At 33.2% G+C, this 27,000-nt stretch overlaps 1 protein-coding gene across 4 annotated transcripts in view; it reads left to right on the top strand.

Moving 5' to 3' along the window:
* ZFYVE16 (zinc finger FYVE-type containing 16) overlaps positions 1–26,559 on the top strand; it is a 119,276-nt gene extending 92,717 nt beyond the window's left edge. For all 4 annotated transcript variants that reach the window (XM_019728201.3, XM_019728202.3, XM_019728199.3 and 1 more), the window contains 14 exons: positions 1,902–2,063; positions 4,437–4,582; positions 6,175–6,553; positions 7,740–7,862; positions 8,599–8,754; positions 9,337–9,561; positions 12,455–12,537; positions 13,313–13,417; positions 13,993–14,140; positions 15,838–15,918; positions 18,646–18,808; positions 19,632–19,737; positions 20,694–20,861; positions 22,991–26,559. In XM_019728201.3, coding sequence (XP_019583760.3) covers positions 1,902–2,063; positions 4,437–4,582; positions 6,175–6,553; positions 7,740–7,862; positions 8,599–8,754; positions 9,337–9,561; positions 12,455–12,537; positions 13,313–13,417; positions 13,993–14,140; positions 15,838–15,918; positions 18,646–18,808; positions 19,632–19,737; positions 20,694–20,861; positions 22,991–23,152 — 2,207 coding nt within the window. In that variant the 3' untranslated portion in view covers positions 23,153–26,559. The remainder of the gene's footprint in view (positions 1–1,901; positions 2,064–4,436; positions 4,583–6,174; positions 6,554–7,739; positions 7,863–8,598; positions 8,755–9,336; positions 9,562–12,454; positions 12,538–13,312; positions 13,418–13,992; positions 14,141–15,837; positions 15,919–18,645; positions 18,809–19,631; positions 19,738–20,693; positions 20,862–22,990) is intronic.
* The last annotated feature ends 441 nt before the right edge of the window (positions 26,560–27,000 follow it).

Below are 27,000 nucleotides of genomic sequence, written 5' to 3' on the forward strand. Positions count from 1 at the left end.
TGGTAGCCAGGAAAATAAATACCTGATAATGATTTGTTTTTCTCTTTTGAATGAAGATAAATTTTTTCAGCAGTCTCCAAAAAGCTCTGATGTGAGTCTGTTAGCCTGAGGTAAGCTGCTTTACTCCCTGCTGTTGACCTCTGTTCTGGAAGATAATAGAGTGTAAATCTTTTTATATTTCCGTTACCACCATTGTATGAAGAGAGTAGTTTAAGTGCTTATAGTTGTTGTTTTTTTTCTTAACATTGTTTCAATAGCCTAGAAGACCTCTGCTGATGCTGTTAACCAAGGCAGCCTGTAAGAATTCAGAAATATTAAAGCAAGCTCCCACAAAATTATCTCTCCTTAGTTAAATAAGTATAAAACAGCTGTGAAGGTTTGAAACATTTTGAGTTGACAGGTCAGATTTTTAGGTGAACATTAAAACATACTCTGTAAGAATCCAGAAGGGGAGAAGATAGTCATTAAAGAGACTCAGTAGGGTATTGAGTTTATTTGATTTATCAAAGGAAATATTTTCAAATGGATTTGTTTATTTACTTATCTTTTATTCTATTTTGATACCTTATAGCATATAATTTCATTTATGGTTCTCTTTGTCCTTAATTTACACAGCACGAGAAAACATAAATCAAAGTTACTTTAACATCTACTTTAGGGTTGAAAATGGAAGATCATTTAATGTTATTAAATAAGAGTAGAAAGATGGCTTAAGGGTTATGAGACACATTCCATGAAGGATTCGAAGAAAAAATAGTTCGAATAGAGATTGTGGATAATGAGAAGGTATGATGGGACTGTAAATTTCAAGGAAGCATATGTGTGAGTGCTGTTAGGTTGATTCGGGGCAAGTTGGAAATTACTTTGAAACCCAGAGAAAGGTGTTCGGATTTCACTTGGTTAGTGGAAGCCATTTCGTGAGAGTGCTATCATTTAGTCTTACTTCAAGAAGGTTATTTTAGTAGTGGTAGCTTTTATAGCAAATCAATTTGGAGATATGCTGCACAGAGAGCTGCCAGTGCTGTTCTGTGTTATTTAGGTGAATAAATCATTCAGCAATATTCAAGCACTATTCTGCATTTTGGGAGTTCCAGCTGAGAACAAAATAGATATCCTGTTCTCATGGAGTTTACTAATGGGGGAGAAATGTATGGACAGTAAGCAAAGAGACTATCAGATGATGATAATATCGTAATTGAAAATAAAAGAATGCAAGATAGTAACAGGTTGGTGGCAAGAGGCAGTGTTTTTATAAGATGGTCAGAGTAAGGCTTTATGATAATAGGACATGTGAACAGAAACTTGAAGGAGGTAAGAGAAGAAAGCTATGCGAGTATCTAGGGGAAGAACATTCCAGGCAGAGGGAACAAATAAGAGCAAAGACCCTAAGCTCGGAGAGCCCTGGGTGGCTGGATCATAATGAGCAAGTGGAGTTGTAATGAGAGATGAGGTCAGTATCTGGGAAGGCAGAGGAGGCTGGGATGCAGACTGTTGGGGTCTTGTGAGCCATCGTAACAACTTAAATTGTCACTCCACTTGGGAAATCATTAAATAATTTTAAACAGAGGGACAATGTAATATGATTTATGTCTTAAAGAATCACTCTGAATTACTTTAGAAATAGACTTTAGGGGTACAGGGCAAAAACAGTCATATTAAGTAACAATAATTTTCTATAGTAGATATCAAACATAAGCTAACTATGATATTGAAATAACTAATGGGTAGCGTATACTGAGCTGGAGGTCTGCCAACTAAGGTCAAGACATTGTCTTTTTCAAATGCTTCTTCTTTTTCTTGCTAAGCCATTGATTTTTCCTTACAACTTGAACAATAGAATATATATCATACAAAGTTCAAAAACATCTGAGATTTGAATATTATTTTTTCCTCCGTTATAGCTCATGCATTTGAAAGGATGATGAGCCCAACTGGTTCTAATCTTAAATCTAATCATTCTGATGAATGTGCCACCATCCAGCCTCTTCAGGAGACCCAGACATCCAGCATACCTTCACCCACAACGTTACCAATCTCAGCACTTAAACAATCAAATGTTGAAGGTAAGTAGAAGAAAATACTGTGTCTTAGACTAAAGATAAATTATTAAAACAGAAATTTTCTAGTGTTGACAAGGTCTAGTGAGGAAAGAGCAACCAGACTAGATATCAGAAGGAATTTAATACAGGAACTGGTTATGCACGTATGTAAGAAGGTGGGAAGAGCAAAGGAGCATGCTGAAGGGACTCGGAGATTAGTAATCGCAGGAGGCAACCCCCACCTCAGCGCTGGGGGGATGAAAAGAGAGGCAGTAAAAGGGGGGGCGCGCAGTACAGAGCATCAAGAGGTGCCTGGTTCTCAGACCTGGAATTCAGGGCTCGGGGTGCCACGTGGCTGGTGCTGTGACCTGTCTCTGGGGGAACACCAAGAGGCAAACACTAGAACCGTCAGGGGCCTGACCGAGTTAGTACTCAGGTGACTGAGGAGTGTTCCAGGGTGGAGGTAAAGGAGTACGACTGAAACCCATGGGACATGCAGCTACTCGTATGTCTGGTGGTGTAGAATTAGAAACAGAAAGAATTCCTTCTTGTCCCACTTTCTACTCTCCCACCAGTGCCTGCCATTGGTGGAACCTGACTAGAGCCAACTAGCAAGGGGGTCTGGGAGTTGTACTTTCCAGACTTCCAGTCTGGCATCAAAGACAGACCATGGTGGAGAAGAGTAGGTTTGGGTTTGAGAGACAGTGGGTAAATAACTGGCATATCTCCTTTCCTTTAAAATCTGTTTTTAAATGTATATTTTACCACAATAAAAAATGTTCTTTTAAATCTTTGGGCTCTGTGTTCCTTTTTACAACCTGTTGTAGTTTAGGATCTTGAGTCAAGCCCGTGTGCATTAAAAAAATTTTTTTAATTTTTCAATTACAGCTGACATATACAATATTATATTAGTTTCAGGTGTACAACATAGTGATTAGATATTTATATAACTTAAAAGTGATCACCCTGTTAAGTCTAGTATCCATCTGAATCCATACATAATTATTAAAATATTCTTGGCAATTTCCCTGTGCTGTACTTTACATCCCTGTGACTATTTTTATAATGGCAATTTGTACTTCTTAATCCCTTCACCTTTTTCACCCGTATCCCCAACCCCCCCTGCCATCTGGCAACCATCAGTTTGTTCTCCGTATCTATGAATTTGTTTCTGTTTTGTTTGTTCATTTATTTTGTTTTTTAGATTACACGTATACGTGAAATCATATGGTATTTGTCTTTCTCTGTCTGACTTATTTCACTAAGCATAATACCTTCCAGGTCCATCCATGTTGTCGCAAATGGCAAGATTTAATTCTTTTTTATAAGCCCATGCACATTTTTAAACATAAACTACTAGTCTATAAGAGGCTAGAAAATAACTGTAACTTGGTTAAAGGCAAATTCAGATACTTCTGGCAATTTTTTGGACTTTATCTCTCACTTAATAGCTAGTTTCCATTTGTCATTATAACTTAAATAAGGAGATGCAATATATGTGGTTGTATATAAAAAAGTAAATGAATAAATTTTGTTTTAAAAATATTTACATATTCTGTTATATTGATGTCCTGAATTATTAAATTATAAAAGAATTGCAGATATAAGAAAGATAACTTATTTAATAGGTGCACCCATATTGCAAAGATTGTATATGATTCTGGTTTTTTCAGTGTCTTCTGTATTATCTTCTGAAAGGTAGATATTGATCTTTTTGATTTTTATGTTGTTCTAAAATCTTGTGGCAGCAATTTTCATAACCTGCCTCTATAGATGCTTTATAACAAAAGAGAACAAATATTATGCTGATATCTTGTTATTTCCTCCAAATATGGGTGGAAAATGTAAATACTAATAAAGTTTAATATCTACTTTATAAGAATGAAATATGTTACACATCTCTTGTTAAATAAGTTAAAAGTAAGAAATGACCCCTGATGCATAGGTGATCCTGTTTCCTTTTTTAGACATTTTATGTCTCTTTCTGTGCTTCATATGTTTTTCTTTGCTTATCTGCTCTGGTCTAGTCCATTTTTCCCTTCTGTTCCTTAGTCCCTAAATTTTATTCAGTCTCCACTCCATACTCACAAACTTAGTTTTATAATAATATAGGTTTTAAACCTGACCCGTGTGTTTTTAAGATGCAACCTCTCCTGTCCACTCCTTTTCTGAGTATGTTATTTCCAGGGTCACCCTGCCTTTGTGTGAATTAGAAAAAGACTTCCACTCTGGGTAGATGAATTACATAAGACCATTTCTCTAGGCCTTTGCAACCCTGAGGATGCAGGGCTTGACAGTGGATAGCAAAAGCTTTGGAAAACATTTCCTGACCGATTTTGTATTAAATCATTGCAATATTGCCAAGTTAAAATGCTTTGCTTTTTAAATTGAATCTAGGATTATGCTCCAAAGAACAGAAGAGAGTATGGTTTGCAGATGGTATATTGCCTAATGGTGAAGTTGCAGATACAGCAAAATTATCATCTGGAAGTAAAAGATGTTCTGAAGACTTTCTGAGTCCTGTCTTACCAGATCTGCCCTTGGTAAGGAATCTAAAGAATGACTTGTCAATTAAATAAAATTTCATTTTGTAGATAATTCCTTGTGTGATTATTAGAGTGCTTTTTCTTAATGCTGCAAGCTTCCTAAAATGAGAAATATATGATGTAGTGAATATATTTTAGATTTTACCTTTTTCAATGTCAGTTTAAGGCAATGATTCTCAAAAATTTATTTCTCAATATCCCTTTATGCTCTTAAAAGTTATTGAGAATGCCAAAGAACTATAAGTTATGTGGTTTACACCTATTGATAATTACTGTATTAAATTTTTAAATTAATTAAAAATAAACTCATTATAATAGAAATAATATTTTTATGGAAAAAATTCCAAAACAAAAGTGTAGTGAGAGGAATAACATTATTCTACATTTTTGGCTTAATGTCTGGCTTAATAGAAGACAGACTCTCGCATCTGCTTCTATATTCAGTCTGTTGTGATATGTTGTTTTGGTTAAATTATATGAAGAAAATTCTAGGACCTCACTAACTCTCTGAAAGGGTCGTAGGGATCCCAGGGGTCCCCAGACCACATCTTGAGAACTACTGGTGCCGTGAAATAGAACTGAGATTTAGACTAATGTGTGTTTAATGATTTTCAAACATTTAGAGAAGTATCTGATGGTGGTATTTGTTTGCATTGACAGAAGTGTGCCAAGTGTTAAATAGAAGGTACATTGTATAGAATCCCAGCCCACTAAGAATTCTCACTGTAAAGTAGCTAAATACTCACAGAAGCAAGTATTAATCCTTGAAGTGGCAGTGTTTTTATTCATTAAACAAATATTTATTGAACATCTACTCTGTGCCAGTTACCTGGTTTATCCTGGGTACATACATTAGACAAGACGGATGTGTACTACGCTCTGTTCCAGTTCACATACCATATAAATGTATGCTGTTTGTCAGTAAGAGTCCATGAGCTGGATTTTACAAATAGCATAATTACTGAAAGTATGTTTTTTAGTAATATTTTAACAAAATCAATATTTTAACAAAGTGAAAGTTCTAAATACGGTAGTAAGTATTACTTGAGTTTATAAATGATTTTTCATTTAATAGTGACTCAGGTTTGGCCAGTCTAGAAAGAAAGGGACTTTATTGAAGCAGCCTTCAGGTGTAGTTTATTCTAGCTGGTTACTGTTGTGGACTGTGTTTACCACTCTGCTTCCTAACCACTCTCCTCCCTGTTTCCCCCCCCCCTTTTTCTCTCCCTTGCTTGCCTGAAGCTTTTTTGGCTATCATGAGAAGGAGAGGCTTAAGTTGAACTAAGCTTGCTTCCTGTGTGATGTGGTACAGGATCCTGGAGTTCTCCTTTCTTCCTCTTTCCAGTCTATAAAATTAAAGTCATTAATACCTACCCTGGGCATACAGTAAAGCTAAACCTTATGTTCCTTCCTGAATTGAAAGAAGCAAAACGGTACTGTTTCTTGGGAAATTTGGCTTCTGAAGAATTTCTGAGCCCATTGTGGTTTTATTTATTCTTATTAAAAAGATGTATTTGGCTACAGAGATCAACATTTCACAGTTCCACAGAGAATATGAACTGATTTGTTTTTTATTCTGTATGTTACAGATGGTAAACACAGTGGATCATGCCCATTCTACCACAGCGGAACAGCCAAACAATGAAATAGGAGATATTACAAGAAACGAGATCATTCAGAGTCCTATTTCTCAGGTTCCATCGGTAGAAAAACTGCCCATCAGCACAGGAACTGAGGTGTTACCCACTTCTGGTTCCTTTCCACTAGATGATGATGTTTCTGCAGAAATTGAGGAGCCATCTGGTCCCACTGGTGTCTTAGTTAACAGCAATGTACCTATCGCTAGTACTTCAAATTATAGGTTATTGTGTGGCATTGACAAGAATGTTTGCAGTAAGATTAGTCTTCTACCTGATGATGAGGACAGCTTGCCCCCTCTTTTGGTTGCATCTGGAGAAAAAGGATCAGGTACGATAGCAGTTATTTACATTTTAAGAAGTTTTTTAAAAAAAGATTGTACTGATGAATTTTATCAGTGTTGTATGAAATGCATTCTTTTAAACTTAAGACAATTTGGTTGAAATATGTACTATGGCTTGGTAACTTTAGTTTACATAAACTCTTATTATATGAAAACAAATTAAAAAAGATCTGGACTTTTGAGTTGAATATGATTCATTTATCTAACTCCCTAATTTAGAGTAAGGCAAAAAGTCCAATACATCAGGGAAACTGTAGACTGTTAGCCTTGAAAATATTTCCATTGTACTAGAGTTTTTGACTCCATGTCATTTTTTTTTAAGGGAGCATAGTGCGTAAAGAAAAGAGGATTGGATTGGATGACAAAACTAGGAATTTTAGTTCCTCTTCTACTACGTAATATGTGTATGACTTGAAGCATGTTATGTAATCTCTTTGGGCCTCAGTTTCCTTTTGAAAGAAGAGAACCTAGATGATCTCGACGGTCTTTTCCAAGCTGGAGATCTGTGGCCAGCTCCTACTAGTGGTTCCCTAGGATACATTATGCCGCATGCTGCAACATGAAGTGATCATGCCGTGTGCATGATAATGTAGGGAGGGGAATGGAGCTTAGGATCTCTTTCTGCCAGTAGGAGCTATTTCATGACCCTGGCTATTGTGGCAAAAATACCTTAAGCCCTAGGGGTTCTTTGCACATTATGCATATTTTCCTATTGATTGTCAAGCTCTTTTTATTTTGCCACTTGTTACTAATACAGGGCATATGTCAGCAAGCAGTATGTGCAACTTGGGTTTAGACTACTTTCACAGATTGTAAACTTCGGAATTTATAATTGGAGTGGTTGGCAGACTGGAATCCACTTTACAAAAACATGTTTGTTTTAAAATTTTAAAGGTATTAAAATTGTATAAATATGCTGTTTGATCAAAATATTTGCATATGTACTATATAACATCAGGATTTATATGTATTACAGTATTAATATCTTTGCATAAATAGAAAAGTAAAAATGAGTATATAACAGTTTTCCAGGATGTTGATTCATTTTACGAAGCGTTTGCTTTCTTTTTAAATTTGCTCAAGCCATTGGTGGATTTATAAATGTTTTTTTCATTGCAAACATATTTAACAGGAAGTCATGTTTATTCTAACTGTGTCATTTTCATGATTTAGTGCCTGTAGTAGAAGAACATCCATCTCATGAACAGATCACTTTGCTTCTTCAAGGCGAAGGTTTTCACCCTGTTACATTTGTCCTAAATGCTAATCTACTTGTGAATGTCAAGTTAGTATTTTGTAAGTAATGATTAATCTTTCTTTGCCTAATTGGTAAGCAGGATTTCTGATTTAATGACATCTCCAGGTTAGATTTTGACAGGTAATCATAAAAAATAAGTAGCATTGGATATTGTTTTTTTTAGCCAAATATGAATATAAATAAATTTTGCAAACTTGTATTCAGTGGGACTTGAAATACAAATTTACAGATTTTTACTAGTATGTCTCAGTCATGTTAATTAAGGTCATGGGCTCATAGCTGAACTGTATTTTGATGCTCATGATATAATTAACTGTGTTTCATATAGCTTTTAGATAAATTGAAATTTGGTAATTGAAATAAGCAAGAATCCTGATTTAGTAGCAATAAAGACAGTTTTAAAGTAAATGAAATGGGACCTAATAAAAAGTAAGGAAATTAAGAATCCTCAGTAATAAATAATCTTCAATACTCAACAATGCTCTTCTCAGCTTTTCATTCTCTTTGAAACTAACCTGATTCTTACCCACTACATTTTAGCATATTAGTGCATCTTTTATTTTAGTGTTAATTTTTTATTGACTCCATAAAATAACCTTCCATCCTTTCTCTTTTTTGCGTTAATATTATACAATTCAATTTAAAGTTTTTGTGAGGAGAACTCTGGAAAAATAGCGAATTTGAAAAATTGTGCTTCATGCAAAGGAGAATTATATTTAGCTTTCTTGATTAATAGAAGTTGACATTTATAGTTGTATGCTTTTATCACTTAAGATTCCTCAGACAAATATTGGTACTTCTCAACCAATGGATTGCATGGCTTGGGACAGGCAGAAATTATTATTCTATTGTTATGTTTGCCAAATGAAGATACTATTCCTAAGGACATCTTCAGACTATTTATCTCCATATATAAGGATTCTCTAAAAGGTATAGCATTTTATTTTGAACTGTTCAGACTAGGGGATGGATAAATTAATTAAAGGCATTTATGCTTTAATTAATTAAAAATATTAAAGGCATTTATGATAACTGTATTAAAGATTTGTTTTGTGAAGAGATTGATTTCTTAGAAGATCTTAATTATCATTTTCAGTCACCTTAAATCTAGCATTTTATGTGGTCAGTGTCTTTACACAGATTTTTTGCTTATTTTAAAAGTGAAAATATATGTGCCTTCCTAATATTTTAAAAAAATATCTGTGTACTTTTCTTACTGTCTGTATAAGATTGGGGGGACATGATAATTTTTCACTTGACCATGCACTAAGGAGAAAAATCTTTAAATAAAGGGTTAGAAACATTTTCAAAGTTTTGTTCACAATCCCCGGTCTCCAGGAATAACAGAGCTTTGTGCACACAAGGTATTTAATAGATGCTTCTTCAAGAGTGGAAATGAGAAAAAATATATTCTACATTGCCTTTGTTTAAGAAGTTTATATTGGGACATTCAAACTTAGAATACATCTTTAAAACAACTTAAACTCTTTTTATTCCTGATTTTGTTTCCAGGAAAATACATAGAAAACTTGGACAATATTACCTTTACTGAGAGTTTCCTCAGTAGCAAGGACCACGGAGGATTTCTGTTTATTACACCTACTTTTCAGAAACTTGATGATCTCCCATTACCTAGTAATCCTTTTCTTTGTGGAATTCTTATCCAGAAGCTAGAGATTCCCTGGGCAAAGGTTTTTCCTATGCGTTTAATGTTGAGATTGGGTGCAGAATATAAAGGTGAGTTTTAGAATAATAAATAAGTTACATAGGTTGAAATATTCTGAATGTAAAATAAGAATTTTCGGAATATTGTTAAAATCAATGTTTTAATGAATTAATAGGACCACTTTTGTTTTACTGTACTTTTACAATTCCAAAACAACCCTCCTCTACTACCAAATTAGTCTACACAACCTTGGTATGTCATGAAGTTTCTAGATGTTCATAATTATTATGTTAACTTACCTTTAAAAATATTTTTTTAAATCTCAGAACAAAACTCACAAAACCTTGAGAAGTTTTCTTAAAAGCACGTACTGTAGGGATTTCATTATGTCATGTTGCCTGTGTATTAAGAAGGTAAATTATTGCCCCCCTCAATTTGTGTACATTATGAAGTCAAACATAAAGGATTTTTGGATTATCAGTGCTACAGCTTTCAGTTACTGACTATAATAAAAAATTGACTATTTTTAGAGAAGGAAATACTTAAAAATAGTGGTTGCCATTTTTCTAAGCTTGAGGTTCTTTTTTCTTATTTTTACATTCTTCACATTTAGCTTATCCCAAAGTGATGCAGACTGTATCACTTATGTATAATATAGTGAATACGTGAGTATGTACGTTTGTGTGTGTTTACGTACCTACCCTTGATACAGCTGGAGATTCTAAAGCTGTTATTAAATAATGGTCCAGGTTTATATATATGGTTATATCTAAGTTGAAATTATTTCTAGTGTTAAGCTTTTTTGAATTCCCACCCTTTATCCCTTTTTTCAAGAAATTATTTATTGCATGTGAAGCATATCACATCTAATTAAATTTTATACGTTTGATTTTAATATAATTTAATAGGTATTTTCTTGGAGGAAAATTAAATGTAAGGAAGTTATAAAAGTGACCATTACTATTTCAAAATGAACAAATTCAGTGAAAAAGATACTCATTTAAATCCCTCTATTTGGCAAATTTTATTAAACATTAAACTCTGATGGGGGGGTCTTACTATTTAGGATTTAAATATGTGATCCTATTAAACTATTATATTTAAAAAGTAATAAAATTTACCTTTCATCTCAAGTTTTGTGCCAAAGAACTTAGAAAATTTCATTCTGAGCCAAGTGTTACATCCATTCAACTGAATATTTTGTCTCTGATATTAATGAGTTATTTTTATGGAAGATTAGGTCAGTATGCTAGCTAATCTTAAGTAATTATGGAACATATAATCTGTAAGTTTGGCCAGTTTTTGGCCAGTATCACTTCTAGATACTTATGTTTTTTTCATACTGAAAGTAGGAAAATCATGGAGCAACATGAGGGACTTCTCAAAAGGTCACAGGGGTTGGAGCTGCAAAGCTATGATAGCTGTTTAATGGTGATGAGGGCAAATCAGTAGTTATACATAGAAGTTAACTAGTCTTGACTCTGTTCTGAGGTCTTCATGTTGCTGGATTTTAGATAGACTAGCATTTTGGTGTTACTGGTGCCCATGCCTCTTTAGACATGACCTTGGAAGTGTGATTGTGTGTGTATGCACGTGCATACGTGCATGTGCGCATTTATTTTGTTATAGAGATAATGTACATATGGAAAAGTTAGTGGTAAAAGTTAGAGTCCCGAGATTAAAAACTAAAAGTAACTGTCTAAAATTAGTAACTTTCAAATGGAGATTGTCTGTGCTTTTATGTTGAGACCATTTGTTTGGAATATTATTAAATGTTGGATTAGATGGTTTATGAGATCATTTTGTAACTCTGACAAGATGTCCTTTTAAGCCATAACCTTTGAAAATAGTATTTTAAATAAAATTACCTCTATCAAGTTACAAGGATGCTCCCTCATTCATAAAAGATGAAGTAAAAAGTCAGCATTTACCTTAATCATATCATTTATCATTTTAATGTCTTTTACTACTGTCTTTTTTTTTTCCAGTCTACACCCTCTGTCCTCCAAATAACTTAGTTATCCTTTTTAAAACTACAAAGTATCTTTGCTACAGCAAAGATGTGAGTCACTCTGACTTAACCTTTTTAGAATAATGTCAGATGGTTTTCTTAGAATTTTAAGGAAGTATATTTGTATATTTATATAACAAGTATTAGAGAGGCTTGTGTGCTTATGACCTAAGCTAAAGGTTAAAAGTGTATCTGCTTTTTATCATCACAGAAATAATCTTACCTGCCTTTTTTCACCTTCCCTTTCTTCCAGAGGCCCTGCTGCATTGCCAGCAACGTAGCTTTTTCTTTTTAGTGCACAATATTTGTAGTGCCCTAAAGAGAAAGAGTAGTTAGGTGACAGACTCCATGTCCCTTCTTCTTCTAGGCATTGATTTCTCTGACTCTACGTGCTCCTTTTATTTTGCTCCAGTTATTTTCAAGGACTGTGAAAGTTTACTAATCATCCATAAATTAGCACAATTGAACAGAATTATACATGCCTTAAGAATCTTTAATTCTTCATATTTTACTTTGTCAGAACTTTATGGGGGTCTAGCCAATTATTGTAATTTCCCAACTGTTGTAACTTTGGAAACATAAAGAAAAGACTAAATGCTTTGGAATCAGGCAAGCCTAATTTCAAATCTGTTTCACCAGCTAGTAACTTAGTTGCCATAAGCAAGTTTATTCATCTCTGTGTCTCTACTTTCCAGTTTATAAAGTAGGGATAGACATACTTGCCTCATCAGGTTCTTAATAGGGTTTCAGTAAGATAATGTATGTAAAGTTCCCAGTTCAGTGTAGCATCTAGTAGATACACAGTGTGGGTTCATGGCATTTGCTCACTTTCCCCAAAGTAATGATTAGGTGGTATTCATCCATAATGTTTGAAAAATGAGAATTAATGGTAATAAATTCAAGACTTTGGGGCGTGTTTTGGACAGTAACCAGTTTTCCTTTCTTACGTATAGCATACCCTGCTCCTCTAACAAGTATCAGAGGCCGAAAACCTCTCTTCGGAGAAATAGGACACACTATCATGAACTTACTTGTTGTGAGTAATTGAACTACTTCATTCAGTGTTCTTATATTGTTACTTAAAAAACGTATTTATTAAATTTTACACACTTATATTTTCCTATTTTAATTTGGTATATTTGGTGTAATGAAAGTTTATTTGTAATAAATCCTAATTCACTTAACATAAACGGGCTCTGTTTTTAATGAACTGCTTTTTATAATAGAACACATCTCCTAATTTATGTGTATGATTCTAACTGCCTTTCAATTCATTCTGCGGTAGTGCTTACAAATTTAGGTAATGTGAGATTTACACGAATGTTGAAGCTTTTGGTGCTTTAGAAAAATGTGTTAGTAAAGTCACTAAGTTTGGTGATTGTGACCAAATTGTAGCCTCAGTTTTCTTGTTTGTAATAGGAAGGATTGGATTAGATGATGTCGCAGGTTCCCTTCCACCTGTAATTTCTATAATTTTGTGTTTACCTATTACCAGAGAAAAGTATTTCAGTGGACTTGCTTTTATTTATAATATTCAGTTTGAAGACCTATTCTATTTTGGACGATCTATAACTAGAAAGAGATCACCCCAAATACTATAACGTTCTTCCTGAGAATATTCTTTATTATTGTGGAGTGGCTGGAAGGGTTCATTGGTTTTTTTAAGTTGGTACTGCTTTCTGGATGGCATTTTGGCAGTTAGGTATCACAAGTCTTAAAATGATGGGTACTCTTAAAAATGGATTTAATGAATGGATCAATATGCATGGATAGTAGTTTAAGGTTTATGGAAATGTCATTATTTTATGTAGGACCTTCGAAATTACCAGTATACCTTGCATAACATAGATCAGCTGTTGATTCATATGGAAATGGGGAAAAGCTGCATAAAAATACCTCGGAAAAAATACAGTGATGTGAGTATAATAGTTTTATTCAAATTTTGAAGATAGTTATTGAACATTAATTTCTTTAGAAGTTTGTCAAATTAAATTTGTTTTGAATCAGACTATCTAATATACCAGGGGTGCCAAAAAAATGTTTACAAGTAGACACTTTGGTCAACATGGCTCAAGTAGCAGTTCGCCGTAATCAGAAGTGTCTGGACGCTGATGGTAACCACTTTGAGCACCTCTTGTAATTGCAGAAGTGAAATGTCACTTGTATTCATCTTTTGTTATTGGTATATGTTAAGTATTAATATTTTAATACAGTTTTCCTTTCTTAAATATGTATACATTTTTTTGGCACCCTTTGTATAATGGTGAAGTATATTTGAAATTTTAGATTTGTTTCTTTTTTCCTTAACTGTTTTATCTATTAATTGAGGTTATTTTACTTAATACATTTGTTTCTATCACATTGTTAGGGAGTTGTCCAGACCAAAGCTTGATAATTATGAAGCTGGTCAGAAATATGACTCTGAATTATTGTAACTGATGAAGGCATAAAATGTTAAAAGTGTTTCTAAATGTGTATTGTTATTTTCCAGGTAATGAAAGTAATAAGTTCTTCTAATGAGCATGTCATTAGTATTGGAGCTAGTTTTAGTACAGAAGCAGATTCTCATCTAGTTTGTGTACAGAATGACGGAGTTTATCAAACACAGGCCAACAGTGCCACTGGCCATCCTAGAAAAGGTGAGTGTTGGCTCCTGGTGTTAATCCATTAAACCACCTCAGTAAATAGAATTCCTTTCAAAAGGGAAATATATATGTTTTACTTATTTGCTGAATTGATGGTGATAGAACAGTATGCCTTAAAATTTCAGCTATATAAACATTTTTAAATTGCTTCTAATTTGTTTTTTTCTCTTGGGCTATATTAGGTTTAAAGACTTGGAACACTGTATTTAGATATCTTCAGGCTTAGTATATCCCGTATGGTGGGAGTCTTATTTTTTCAGTTATTTCTTTCTAGAATGAGGTTTTTTTTCACCTTTGCTTGCTCTTGGCTCCAATCCTCTTAATTAGGGGAGCACAGGGTAGATAAGAATGTAGGATGATTTATAAAACTGTGACTATAAAAATGTTAAAGGTGGTAAAGGGGGTAGCATATTTGAATGACATTACTCTCAGTTCTGGCTAAATGGCCTCAGTGACTGCTGTGATTACCAAACCCTTACAGTAGAGGGCCTATAAAATCGAAAGTTAAGTGGCAGTAACTATTCCATAAAATTAATACAGTATTATAAAATAACTTATTTAAATAAAGTAGACTGACATTTTGGCAACTAATAAAATGTTTTCTTCTTATTGTAAAAGGAATGTATGCTCATTTGTAGTAAGGTTGGAAAATATGTTTTAAAAAGTAGAAAAAGAAAAAGAAATGCCAAGATATGGCCATTGTTGACATTTTTACTATATTTCCTTTTTATGTTAATATATATTAAATAGATGATTTTATACTGGATATTTACGCTTCTGTGATTTTTTTCATTTAACATGTCATTGATAATTTTTTGTCATTAAAATTTAACAACTATTTAATATTTATTTGTTGAATTGGTATATATTTATATGGTATAAGTTCAAAAAATACAAATATTTATAGCGCAAAATCGCCTTTCCTCCCTCAGGCTAACCTCTTACTTCAGCACAGGCAACCAAACCAGTTTTATCAGTTTCTTGTATATCCTTGCTGAGACATTTTTCCTTATATATATATATTTAAGCAAACACACACACACACACACACACACACACACACACACACAGAGCCTTTCTTCTACTGTTTTAAACAAATCATAACGTTTGTTCCATTCTGCACCTTACTTTTTCTTTTATTAACATACTTTGGACATTATTCAATGTTAGTATACAAAGAATATTTGCATTCCACATAATTTTCCACTTTATATATGTACATCATTTAATTGTTCCTATTGATGGATGTAGCTGTTACCAGTCCTTGGCTATTTATAAAACTGTACTGTGAATAACTTTGTATACATGCCATTAATTCCTAAAAATGCAATTGGTGCATCAAAGGATAAGTATATTTGTAATTTTAACAGGTAATTATCAAGTCGTCCTCCCAGAGATTGTTCTGATTTATGCTCTCACCAGTAGCGATGTTCAATTTCTCACACCCTCCCTGACACAGACACAAGATTTTAAATAGCTCAATAGTCCATCAGTTGTTAGATACAAATATTAAATTACCTTTACGTAATATTTTATCTTTGTTTTTTTATTAGCTTTCTATTATAAGTGGTATGGACATGGCATTTATCAAGTACTTAAAATGTGCCATGCTCCACATTATGCATTTAAAATATATCCTATAACATAAAATAGAGCAGGTTAAAACATAACTTTTGTGGTTTTTTAATCAGTGACAGGTGCAAGTTTTGTGGTATTCAATGGAGCTCTAAAAACATCTTCAGGATTTCTTGCTAAGTCCAGCATCGTTGAAGGTATCAGTTTCATCTTTAAGATTGTTTTAATGTAAAGATGTTTTCCATTTCTTTTTGAAACTGTATTTGATACTTATATAAAAGAATATATATAAGTTATAAGGTGGGGTACCACAAACTTCTCTGAAATCATTACCAGGCCCAAGAATGAGAACATCACCAATATTTGGGTCTACTTAATGCCTTTTTCTTCCTTTCACTAAGAAAATAGAAAATGTACTTATCATTCTCTTGCTTAACACGTTGCGTATGGATCACGAGAGTCTTCACGAGGGATTTAAACCCCGCCGTACGCAACATGTTAATTTTCTTTTTACTCTCAATAAATATATGCCTAAACAATATATTGTTTGTTTATGCTTATTTGGAAGATTTGTAAAAATGATATCATTCTTCACATGGTCTTACGGAACTTAACTATTTTCACATAACATGATGTCTCTAAAGTTTACGCATGTTGTTGCCGGCAATCATAGCTTATTCATTTTCAATGCTATTCAATATTTTGTGAATATATGACAATTATCTTTTGATCATGAACATCTGGGTTGGTTCTTTTTTGTTGTTAGGAACAATGGCTAGTGACATTCTTGTCGGTATGTGTGTTGACACTGGGCACATGTCTAAGAGTTTCTCTACAGTATATTTCCAGTAGTGGATTTCTTGGCCAGTAGATTAGTAAATGTTCACTTTTAAAAGATACTGCTAAATTGTTTGCATCAGCATATATAAGATTACACATTGATCTACATATTTTCCAAGTGTAGTTTTATCAGACTATTTAATGTTTGTCATTCTGGTAGTTATCTCTGAACATGATCGTAATTAGCATACCCCTAATAAGTAGAGCATCTTGTGACATATGCACTGGACATATGTTTTATCTGTGAAATGGCTGTTCACATCCTTTGCCTATTTTTCTATCATGTTTTATCTTTTTATAACTGATTTATAGTTACATAGTTTTTTTATACGTTGTATATTTCCTCTACCATTTTGTAGTGTCTTTTTACCACTGTGTTTCCCCGAAAATAAGACGTAGCCGGACAATCAGCTCTAATGCGTCTTTTGGAGCAAACATTAATATAATACCCGGTCTTATTTTACTATAATACAAGACCGGGTCTTATTTTACTATAATATAAGACCAGGTATCATATAATATAATAATAATAAAATATAATATAATAAAATATAATACCGGGTCTTACATTAATTTTTGCTCCCAAAGATGTATTAGAGCTGATTGTCTAGCTAGGTCTTATTTTCAGGGAAACACAGTAGTTCTTCATTTTAATACAGTATAGTTTATTAATCTTTTATGGTTAATGTTTTTTAAGAAATCTTTTTTATCCTATAGTTAAAAAGGTGTTTTCCTGTTTTGTCCCTAAAGATTTCAAGTTTTGCCTTTAACACTTAATTTATCTGGAACTTATTTATATGCATGTATAAGGAAGGGAATAGTAACATTTTTCTGCATTTGAAAAGGAACTGATTCAGCATGAGTGATTTAATACTCTTAATGAGAGGATTTTACTCACACCACCTCTGACACCAAATATGTGGGTTTTTGTCCTCACATCAGTCAGTTTTCTGACACCAAGTAGGTGTCCAACAATTTGATTCACTTTTGACATTAACTACTCAGAGTTAGCACAGACCCCATAAGTTAAAGGCTCAGTCCCACAGGACTGTCCACCCCCACTTCAAATGCCAGTTAGAAGTCTGGGGTCTCTTGGGCTTCTGACTCACTGCCTCTAAATCAGAGGATCCACTCCTTCCTCCTCAGGTTCAATAATTTGCTAGAATGGCTCACAGAACTCAGAAAATACTTTACTTATGTTTACTGGTTTAGTATAAAGCATTTGTAAAGGATAAAACTGAGGAACGACCAAATGGAAGAGATGCATATGGAGAGATGGTCATGGAGATTCCATGCCCTCTCCAGACATATCACCCTCCCATCACATTATCCCTCTAAGCACCTTGACGTGTTTGCCAACGTGGAAGCTCTCCATATCCCGATGTTTAGGGGATCTCAATATGTAGGCATGATAGATTAAATCACTGGCCATTGCTAATCAAACTCAACATCCGGCCCCTTGCCCCAGGTCTAGCCCAAGAATGTAAAGGGTCTCTTCCGCACAGTCCTCTGGTGCCTCTCTCTTCAGTATCTTGACCCCAGATTCCAGGCTTCCTCAGACTGTTATTTCTGGCTTCTTAACCCAGTTGGGTCATTGCAGGCTTCATGGATCACCATGGAGAAACTGTAGAAACTGTCCCCAAGCGGAGAGCCAGGGCAATTGTGGGCTGACTTGTTGAGTTTTCCTCTAGGGATCATAGTATTGTACTTTCTATTGTCCACTACCTGAAACAGTAGCCTCATACATTGTGTCTAGTTTTATGGCTCGTTGTGGTGAAAGAGCTAGTTTGGTATCATAGCCAGAAGTGGAAAATTTTTTTAATCATTTATTATTATTTTTAATTGTTAACATTTTTTTACCATTAAAAAAATTACCCATTTTACCATTAAAAAAAATTACCCGTTTTACCATTAAAAAAAAAATCTTTAACTTTGTGAAATAGTTTTCTTCTCTCCTAATAGAAAAAAAATAAGATCACTTAAAACATATCTTGCACAGAACATACTTTGATACAAATTTTATGGCTTGGACATATAAATTGGTATTTAGTAAAATAAATGTGAAACATAACTCTCATTTTTAGATGGCTTGATGGTACAAATAACTCCAGAGACCATGGATGGCTTGCGGCTGGCTCTCCGAGAACAAAAAGACTTTAAAATTACATGTGGGAAAGTTGATGCTGTAGACCTGAGAGAATATGTGGATATCTGCTGGGTAGATTCTGAAGAAAAAGGGAACAAAGGGTAGGAATAATTTCTTACTAAAATGCAATTGATTTGATGGAAGGGAGAAGGGTAAAAACATCCTGTTAATGAAATGAAATATTTTATGAATAAACAGAATTATACCATGAATTTAAATGCATATATTCCAGTTAACGAATGCAGCCTGTTTGTTTAAACATGACGAGCCTCGTGTGTTTTCTTGGCCAGGATTGAAGGGTGGTCAGTTGGGAGGGGACCAATGACAAAATGTCCATTGTGTAGCAGTGTGGGCTTGATGCCAGAGCTGACAAAAACAAGACACTTTTTCTGCTATATGGTACTTATTTTTGTCAAGTAAGTATATGATTCAGTTTGGATGGGTATTTTGTATTATATTGATTCACTGTAAATACAAACAACTGAATTTAATACTATACACATTAGAGGCCTTACAGAATATTACTGCAATTCCTCTTTTCAGTTACCTTTTTTTTTTGAGAATGGCTAAGGGGTCTGGAGCAAAAAGAGGAAGAAGAGGGCTAATGCTGAAGGATTCTAAAATAGAGTTTTTGAAATTCATGAGACAGCTTTTCAGTTCAGAGACTTGTGTATTTTAAACCTCAAGTCTGAATTGGGTATACGAAAATGTAAATATAATTTGCTACACAATCAAGAAATCTTGGTAAATGAATATAAACTACAGTTTTAATTATTTTGTGTATAGTTGAGGTATCTTACTGCTGCTATAAATTTATAACTTTCATAATTTTTCTCCTTATTCCATTTGCTCAAATCTAATAATTCATTTCATAAGAAGCACTTTATTAGTAATAATTCTGTTGTATTATGTTTTATTCTGTAGTGTTATTAGTTCTGTGGATGGAATATCATTACAAGGATTTCCAAGTGAAAAAATAAAACTGGAAGCCGATTTTGAAATTGATGACAAGATTGTAAAGTGTACTGAGGTAACTGAGAAAGAAGGTTCCTTCCCTTTATATGCTGTGTTTCGATATGGTTTTTGTTTTTTTAACTGGGAGATTTTTCAGTACTCAACCTCTGAATGTTTAAGTGCAGCTTGTTAAACTTTTTACATCACACCTTGGGACACACATATTTCTACCCCAGACTTGCCTTTTATAACACCTGATTTGGAATTCCATAAGATTATTTCAGACTATTGTATGATGCCTGCCAGCTCCCCAGTTAAGTTCTGGTAGCATTGCCATCTTTGTTTATACAGTAATACATATGTTATCTGACCATATTATTTTCATTTTCTCTTAATTTACAAAAATTAAAATATTTTATTGATATCAATTTATAATCAGCATTTACATATTAAAGTTATTTTTGCATGTTTGAATTATTACATTGTTTTTAAGAAAGGGACATGAAACTAGACTCCAAAGCTTTAGTCCACTTTCATACTCCTCCCACCCCACTCACTCTACCTCCTGGGTCAGGCAATCAGTGTTACTCATTGCGTATGTATTTTCTGTGATTTTCTGCATGTACAAGATAGAAACTATAGGGGGTATGGAAATGATAAAATATTTCTTTGTTTGATCTTAACTTTATTAAGATGTCGTTATAAGATGGTGAACTTATAGGGTGGGCTCATTAGTACTCTTCTCTAAACTGTTAACAAGACTTTCATTGCTACAGGTTAACTTTAGGCAGAAATAGCAAAGGCATTCCCAAATTCTGTAACCTTTGGTTTTAAGATCTATACCTATAGTATAAATCAGGGTGAGTATGTGTGTGTATTAAAATAAAAAATATATATATAATGCTCTTAACTAGTGAATTTCATGCAACTAACATTGGAATTTTAATAATAAAGTTGAATTGAAAGTAGCAATTACTGCATTTTTAAATGTACTTCTAATCATGATTTGTTTCCTAATTAAATACCTTTCAGGTGTTCTACTTTCTAAAGGACCAGGATTTATCTATTTCAGCAACTCATTATCAGTTTGCAAAAGAAATAGCTATGGCTTGTAGTGCTGCACTGAGCCCTCACTTGAAAACTCTAAAGAGTAATGGGATGAATAAAATTGGCCTCAGAGTTTCCATTGACACTGATATGGTGAGGCATGTTTTTGTGATGTATTTTTGAAATGAATGTATCTTATGTTAAAATAATCAAAAGTTTTTTCTTTAACCTTTTATTTTGGGACAAAGACAACTAAAATTTGTAGATCATCAGTGTGTACACACACTTCATGTACTTTATCTCCTTTACTCTCCACAGGGGTCAGCAGACTACTTTTTGTAAAAAGCTAGAGAGTAAATATTTTAGGCATTGTGGGCTGTGTGATTTCTTTCACAGCTACTCAACTCTGACATTACAGTGCAAAAGCAACCATAGGCAGTATGTAAACTAACAAGCTGGGCTGTGTTCCAATGAAACTTTTTTTTTTTTTTACAAAAGTGGTGGGCTACCAGCCCCCAAGCTATAGTGTGCTGAGCTTTGCTCCACAATAATCCTGCTTAATGAGTCGGTTTTTAAATTTATTATTTTGAATAGATTCTATATTCACATGATTTAAAACTACAGAGGTCTGAAAGTGTATGTAACAGGACCACTTCACTGAACATTTCCAGAGAGCAGCATTCACACTGTAGTTTATGTAATTGGCCCCTTAACTTCAGGCTCCAATGTAAATGGTACCCAACAGAGTTTTATAAAGTAATAGACTTGGAAAGATCTGCTTTCTACCCTTATCTCCAAACCCTTTAGTCCACCTCCATACTCCCTCTCATTCTTCTTCCTGGTCAGGCAATCATATGTTACCCATTTTATGTATGCTTTGTGATTTTATGCATGTGCAAGCAAATAAGTACCCTGTTTCCCTGGAAATAAGACCTAGCCGGACAATCAGCTCTAACGCGTGTTTTGTAGCAAAAATTAATATAAGACCCAGTATTATATTATACCCGTCTTATATGTTATAGTAAAATAAGACTCAGTATTCACATCACGTCACGTCACATCACACCACACCACACCACATCACATCACATCCCCAGTCTTATAGTAAAATAAGACCAGATCTTGTATTAGTTTTTGCTCCAAAAGACACATTAGAATTGATGTCCAGCTAGGTCTTATTTTGGGGGAAACACAGTATGTGTATCCTTTTTGTTCCCTTTACACTCTTTTTTATTTACCTTGCTTCTTTAACTTAATATACCTTACAGATATTTCATGTTACTACATATGCTTCTTAACAGTTGCATAGTAGTAGTTTGTTATATTAATGTACTGTAATTTAACTAGTTCTTATGCATGTTTGGTATGTACTGATTGACATTTAGATTATCCACAATATTTTACTTTTGCGCAAGTGTGAGGCTATAAGAAACATTCCTAGAAGTAGAATTGTCAGGTCCAAGTATGAACTCAATAGGTATTACAATATTGTCTCAAGTAGAGATTATACAATTTCTATTTCTACCACAATTTGTGAGAGTATTCTTTTCCCTCACTTCCTTATCAAAGCAGTATGTAATCAAACTTTTGAACTTTGCCAATTTGATAGGTGAAAAAATGGTCCTCCAGTATTAATTTAATGTACATTTCTGTTTCCAACATCCAGTATAATAGATTTCAAAGCAGGTTCTTCATTAGAATGGTTTATCGAAACAAGAATGAGTTCATGTGCTGGTTTGCATTTCTTCAGCCAGGATGTGTTGTACTCATAGTTCTTATGGGAAAGAACTTGTATTTTCATCTCACTTTTAAAAGTTTCTTTCTCAAGGAAGCATCTGATAATTATTTGAGTAAGCACTGTTAATGTTTTTTAGTCAGGTGTATTAAAATATAATGTTCACCAACAACATTAAATTCAGATATTAAATATTACTGCAACAAATTCAAAATATTTTAAGTGAATTACTTTTTTTTAATACCATGGGATTTTAATTTAAGTCATATTAGTAATCATTTAAAACTTTAGTCCTCCAGTGTGTTTACATGTTCATTGAGAAGAAACCTAAAGTATGAATTAGTGGCAGTTTTTTTATTGTTATGCTACCTGTGGGAGGGACGATTATAATTTATGTAGTAGATGGATAAAATAAATATAAGAGAATATAAAAAGTACTGTCTAACATGCTTAAACTGAATGATACTTTTAGTTTACATTTATCTGCTGAGCTAAGCAAGATTGCTCACTATCCAGAGATGACTTATCAAGGTTTTTTTTTTTCCAGGTTGAATTTCAGGCAGGATCTGAAGGCCAACTTCTTCCTCAGCATTATCTAAATGATCTTGATAGTGCTCTAATTCCTGTGATCCACGGGGGCACCTCCAACTCTACTAGTTTACCATTAGAAATAGAATTAGTATTTTTCATTATAGAAAATCTTTTTTAGTGAAAAGATTTTAGTGAGTCATATTATATATTGCAAACTGATTTGTTAAAACTAATTCCAGCACTAAACCTGAAATGCCACAAACACTAAAAGTAAATATGTTTGACGTTTGAAACACATAAGCTTTGCTTTTTAGGCAGGAATGACCTTTTTAAATCATTAGCACAATTTCAATCTCTAAAAATTTAAGAGATCCAGTTTTTGAAACTTTTCACTTAATACAACTACTAATCAGACAAGGATTTCTTCTCTCTTTAAGAAATTTGTAGCATTTACGGTGTTATTTAAATGCTATGCCAAAGTATCTGTGCTTAGGTATACCTCTTTATGCCAAAATGGATTTTAATGAAGGCTCTTTTCAGATGTAACCTTGTAATGGTAATATCTGTTTTCGGTATATGCCAGTTAGATTACTGGTTTCTAAAGTCTTAAAAATGTATTTCAATGGCACAGACCAGTTTCTAGATCTTAGACTTAATATGATAATGATAATTCTTTAAACAAGGCAGATAACTTATTTGTATAATTGGAGTGGAGACCTACCTCCATGACTAGATAAACTCTTGATTGTTTGAATTAAAATCAGAATTTTGCCTTTTGTCTTCTCAAACTATATATATTATATATATATAATATATATATATTATATATGTTTTTTTCTTGATTAAATGGGTATTCTTAAAATAATTGTGGGTGCTTCAGGATTTTGTGCTTCTATATTTAAGTATATTGTTTTTATAGCAAGAACGTGATTCAGTATGTGTTTTATAAATCTTTAATAATTTATAAATAGGTAATATTTTTGTATTGCAGTGCATTATTTTTCCTCCTTTCTTTCCAAAGTATACCACTGTATTTACCACTTCTAAGAGTGAATGACGACAGGCCAGATGACCCTTGAAGTAGTCATTATTATGTAGCAATAAATGAAGCCTGAAACAGGTTTTTTTTTTTTTTTTCACTTCTCCTTTAAACCTTAGACGTTTCTTGGCAAGTCTACATATTTTCATTAACACCAATGTATTAAATATAAATTTTAATGAACTGATTAGTTTTGCATATTTTAAATTCTTTATATGGTCGTTATTTTTTATAACAGAATATTAACATAAGTTAAATTCTATGCATTTAAAACTGTTACAGAGGTTTCCTATTTACTTCAAACAACAAAATAAGAAAGTATGTTGCATTAAAAAGAAATAATGGGCATATTTTAGTTCTGTCATTTAAATTATATAAAATATAATCATTATTTTGATGTTTTATGTGGAATACATACGTTTTTGTATCAAAAACACTTGTATATCTCAAGAAAAAGAAACCACATTAAATAGCCCTGTTTTAAGAAAAATATTTAGGAAGCATCTCAACTTGAAGACTAAGTCAGCGTTATAACTCAGGAACTGAGTGAGGTCTCAGGCTCTGAGAGACTAAGAATTTTAATCAGATTGGTCATATGGTTCCTACTGAATCACTTCTGTAGTATTAGGCAGAGACACAGTATGGAAGAGAATATCAGTCTTCTGGAAGTAGCTACTTCATAAATATGTAAAATGTTGCAAATATTAAATGGCAGCACAATAACTTGTGAAATTTATTGAAATGGTATAAGGTAAAAATAATTATATATCAAACTCAATTTATGTTTTCTTTATATAGAATGTTTATTTTGCAATATAAGTAATTGCACAATCTATGAATATTGAAGCTTGCTTAGAATAACCAAATGGAGGGCTCTTCCAGTGATGGGATACCTTTGGATTTTTTCAAAAAATCTATATATTTAATAAAAATTGGAATTATGTGCCTTTGGAGGTACATTTTGAAGTATTCTTTGTAGATGTATGTTTCTGAATGTATTTGTTACTTATTTGGTAATTTTCTTCACATTGGCATTAATTTAAAATTTAAAATTGTTAAAGGTTCTTTGTACTCAGTCTGCAGTATCTGTTCTCAGTCTTACGTTGTTTAATACTCTATTTCTCTAAATTTTGAAATAATGAAGTAAAATCTAGGCCATTGTTTTATGCAGTCATCCACCAAACTTCATGTCTATATACTTGCTATATGCAGAGCACTTTATTAACCTTCACAGGTTGAAAGATGAATAAGATAGTTCTCCTCTTGGAGCTGAATGTATGAAGCAGATCTAACAAAGTAAAAGTCATTGCTATAATCAAGATATGGATCGTGACTAGGTGGTTGAGAAACAACCCAGCCTTACCAATAATGAGAAGGCAGCCTGAGAACCTGTTAGAGAATGGGCATTCAACTTGTCGAGGCAAGAGCTGAAAATCTGAAAAATAGGTATTATGTAAAAAGACAGAACTTTCCATTTTAAGGCAATTTAAAGCCTTCTGTGTTGTATGAATATCTTACCTTATAATTTATAAAAGTAGTAGCCTGACTGGTGCCTCAATTGCCTAAGTTTATAACAGCCTGGGCTTAGATACTGTGTTATAAGTATATAACAGAACTTTCTTTTAATAGCAGGCATAACAACTTTGATAACCTGACTTAAATTTTAAAAGAAAATATCTTGAAATAAGAAACCTCCAAACCATCCTAGGTTTTAATTTTTTTATTTGTGATTTAAGAAAAAAAGATTCATATATGTAATATATATACATTATTCAAATATCAGAAAAAAATATTAAAAACTTATCAATGTCAGTTTTATCTCCTACCTTGTGTGCATGTACCTTGTTCTTCCCACTCCCCAGTCTCAACAAGTAATAATTTTAATTAATTTCTTGTGTATCTTCCCAAGGTTTAGGTGCAGTAGCAGCAAATACAAAGATGTATATTTTTTCCTCCATTTTTTATACAAATGTAGCATGCTGTTTACACTGAAGAACACATTGTCAATTACTCCTTTATTACGTTGAATTATGGTTTATATTTAGAATCTTAGGTTTCATTGCTTCTCAAACACTTTTACTCAATGATTGATAAAAGCATTTTATTGCAGAAAGGCAAGAAGAAAATCCATTATTGGAATTATGACCATATGTTTCAGTAGGAGAACTATTTTCCTCGTGACAAAATTTTTATTACTGAAACTTGCAAGGTTATTTTTTATTTGAGTTGTATTTAAAACCTTTATGTTTTTCCTACCAGACACTAAGCCTGCAGACACCATCTAAATTTATCTTTTACCACTTAATTGACACATTGGTATTTTTTTACATCAGATTATTAGTAATTTTAAATCTTTATATTCTGTATTTTGGATTTAGCTTGGAATGATACACAATTTAATATTAACACCTGTTGGGAAACATTTTCTGCATTTGCATGGATAAAATTACAAACATATTTTCATGCTTTTTACAAATGAAGAAATAGGTCCAATACAAGTGCTTTATTATGTATCTCTAAATATAATAAAGATTTTTTTCTCTTTCTTTGGGTGAAATAAGGTGCTTGACAGCTTCCAAGATAGCTCACAATGATCCCTACCTCCTGGCATTCACACCCTTGTGTAGTCCCCTCCCACAGTGTACCATTGTAGATCTTTATGAGCAATAGAACGTGTCAGAAGGGATGGGATGTCATTTCTAAGATTATGTTATAAAAGACTATGGCTTCTATCTTTGGTGCATTTCTCCCCGCTCTCTTCTTTTTTTCCCTCTCTCCCCTACCTCTCTTGCTCTCTTTCTGTTGGATCACTCACTCTTGAGGAAGCCAGTTGCAGGCATGGACAGCCTCATGGAGAGGCAGGAACTGATGTCTCCTGACAATAGCCATAGGCGTGGAAGTGGATCCTCCAACCCCAGTCAAGCCTTCAAATTGTAGCTCCAGCCAACAGTTTGCAGTCTTTTATGGGAACCACTCAACTAAACCAC

Source organism: Rhinolophus sinicus, chromosome 3, assembly GCF_057876585.1.
Source record: "Rhinolophus sinicus isolate RSI-liver-muscle chromosome 3, RSI-T2T, whole genome shotgun sequence".
In the NCBI taxonomy this organism is placed as follows: Eukaryota; Metazoa; Chordata; class Mammalia; order Chiroptera; family Rhinolophidae; genus Rhinolophus; species Rhinolophus sinicus.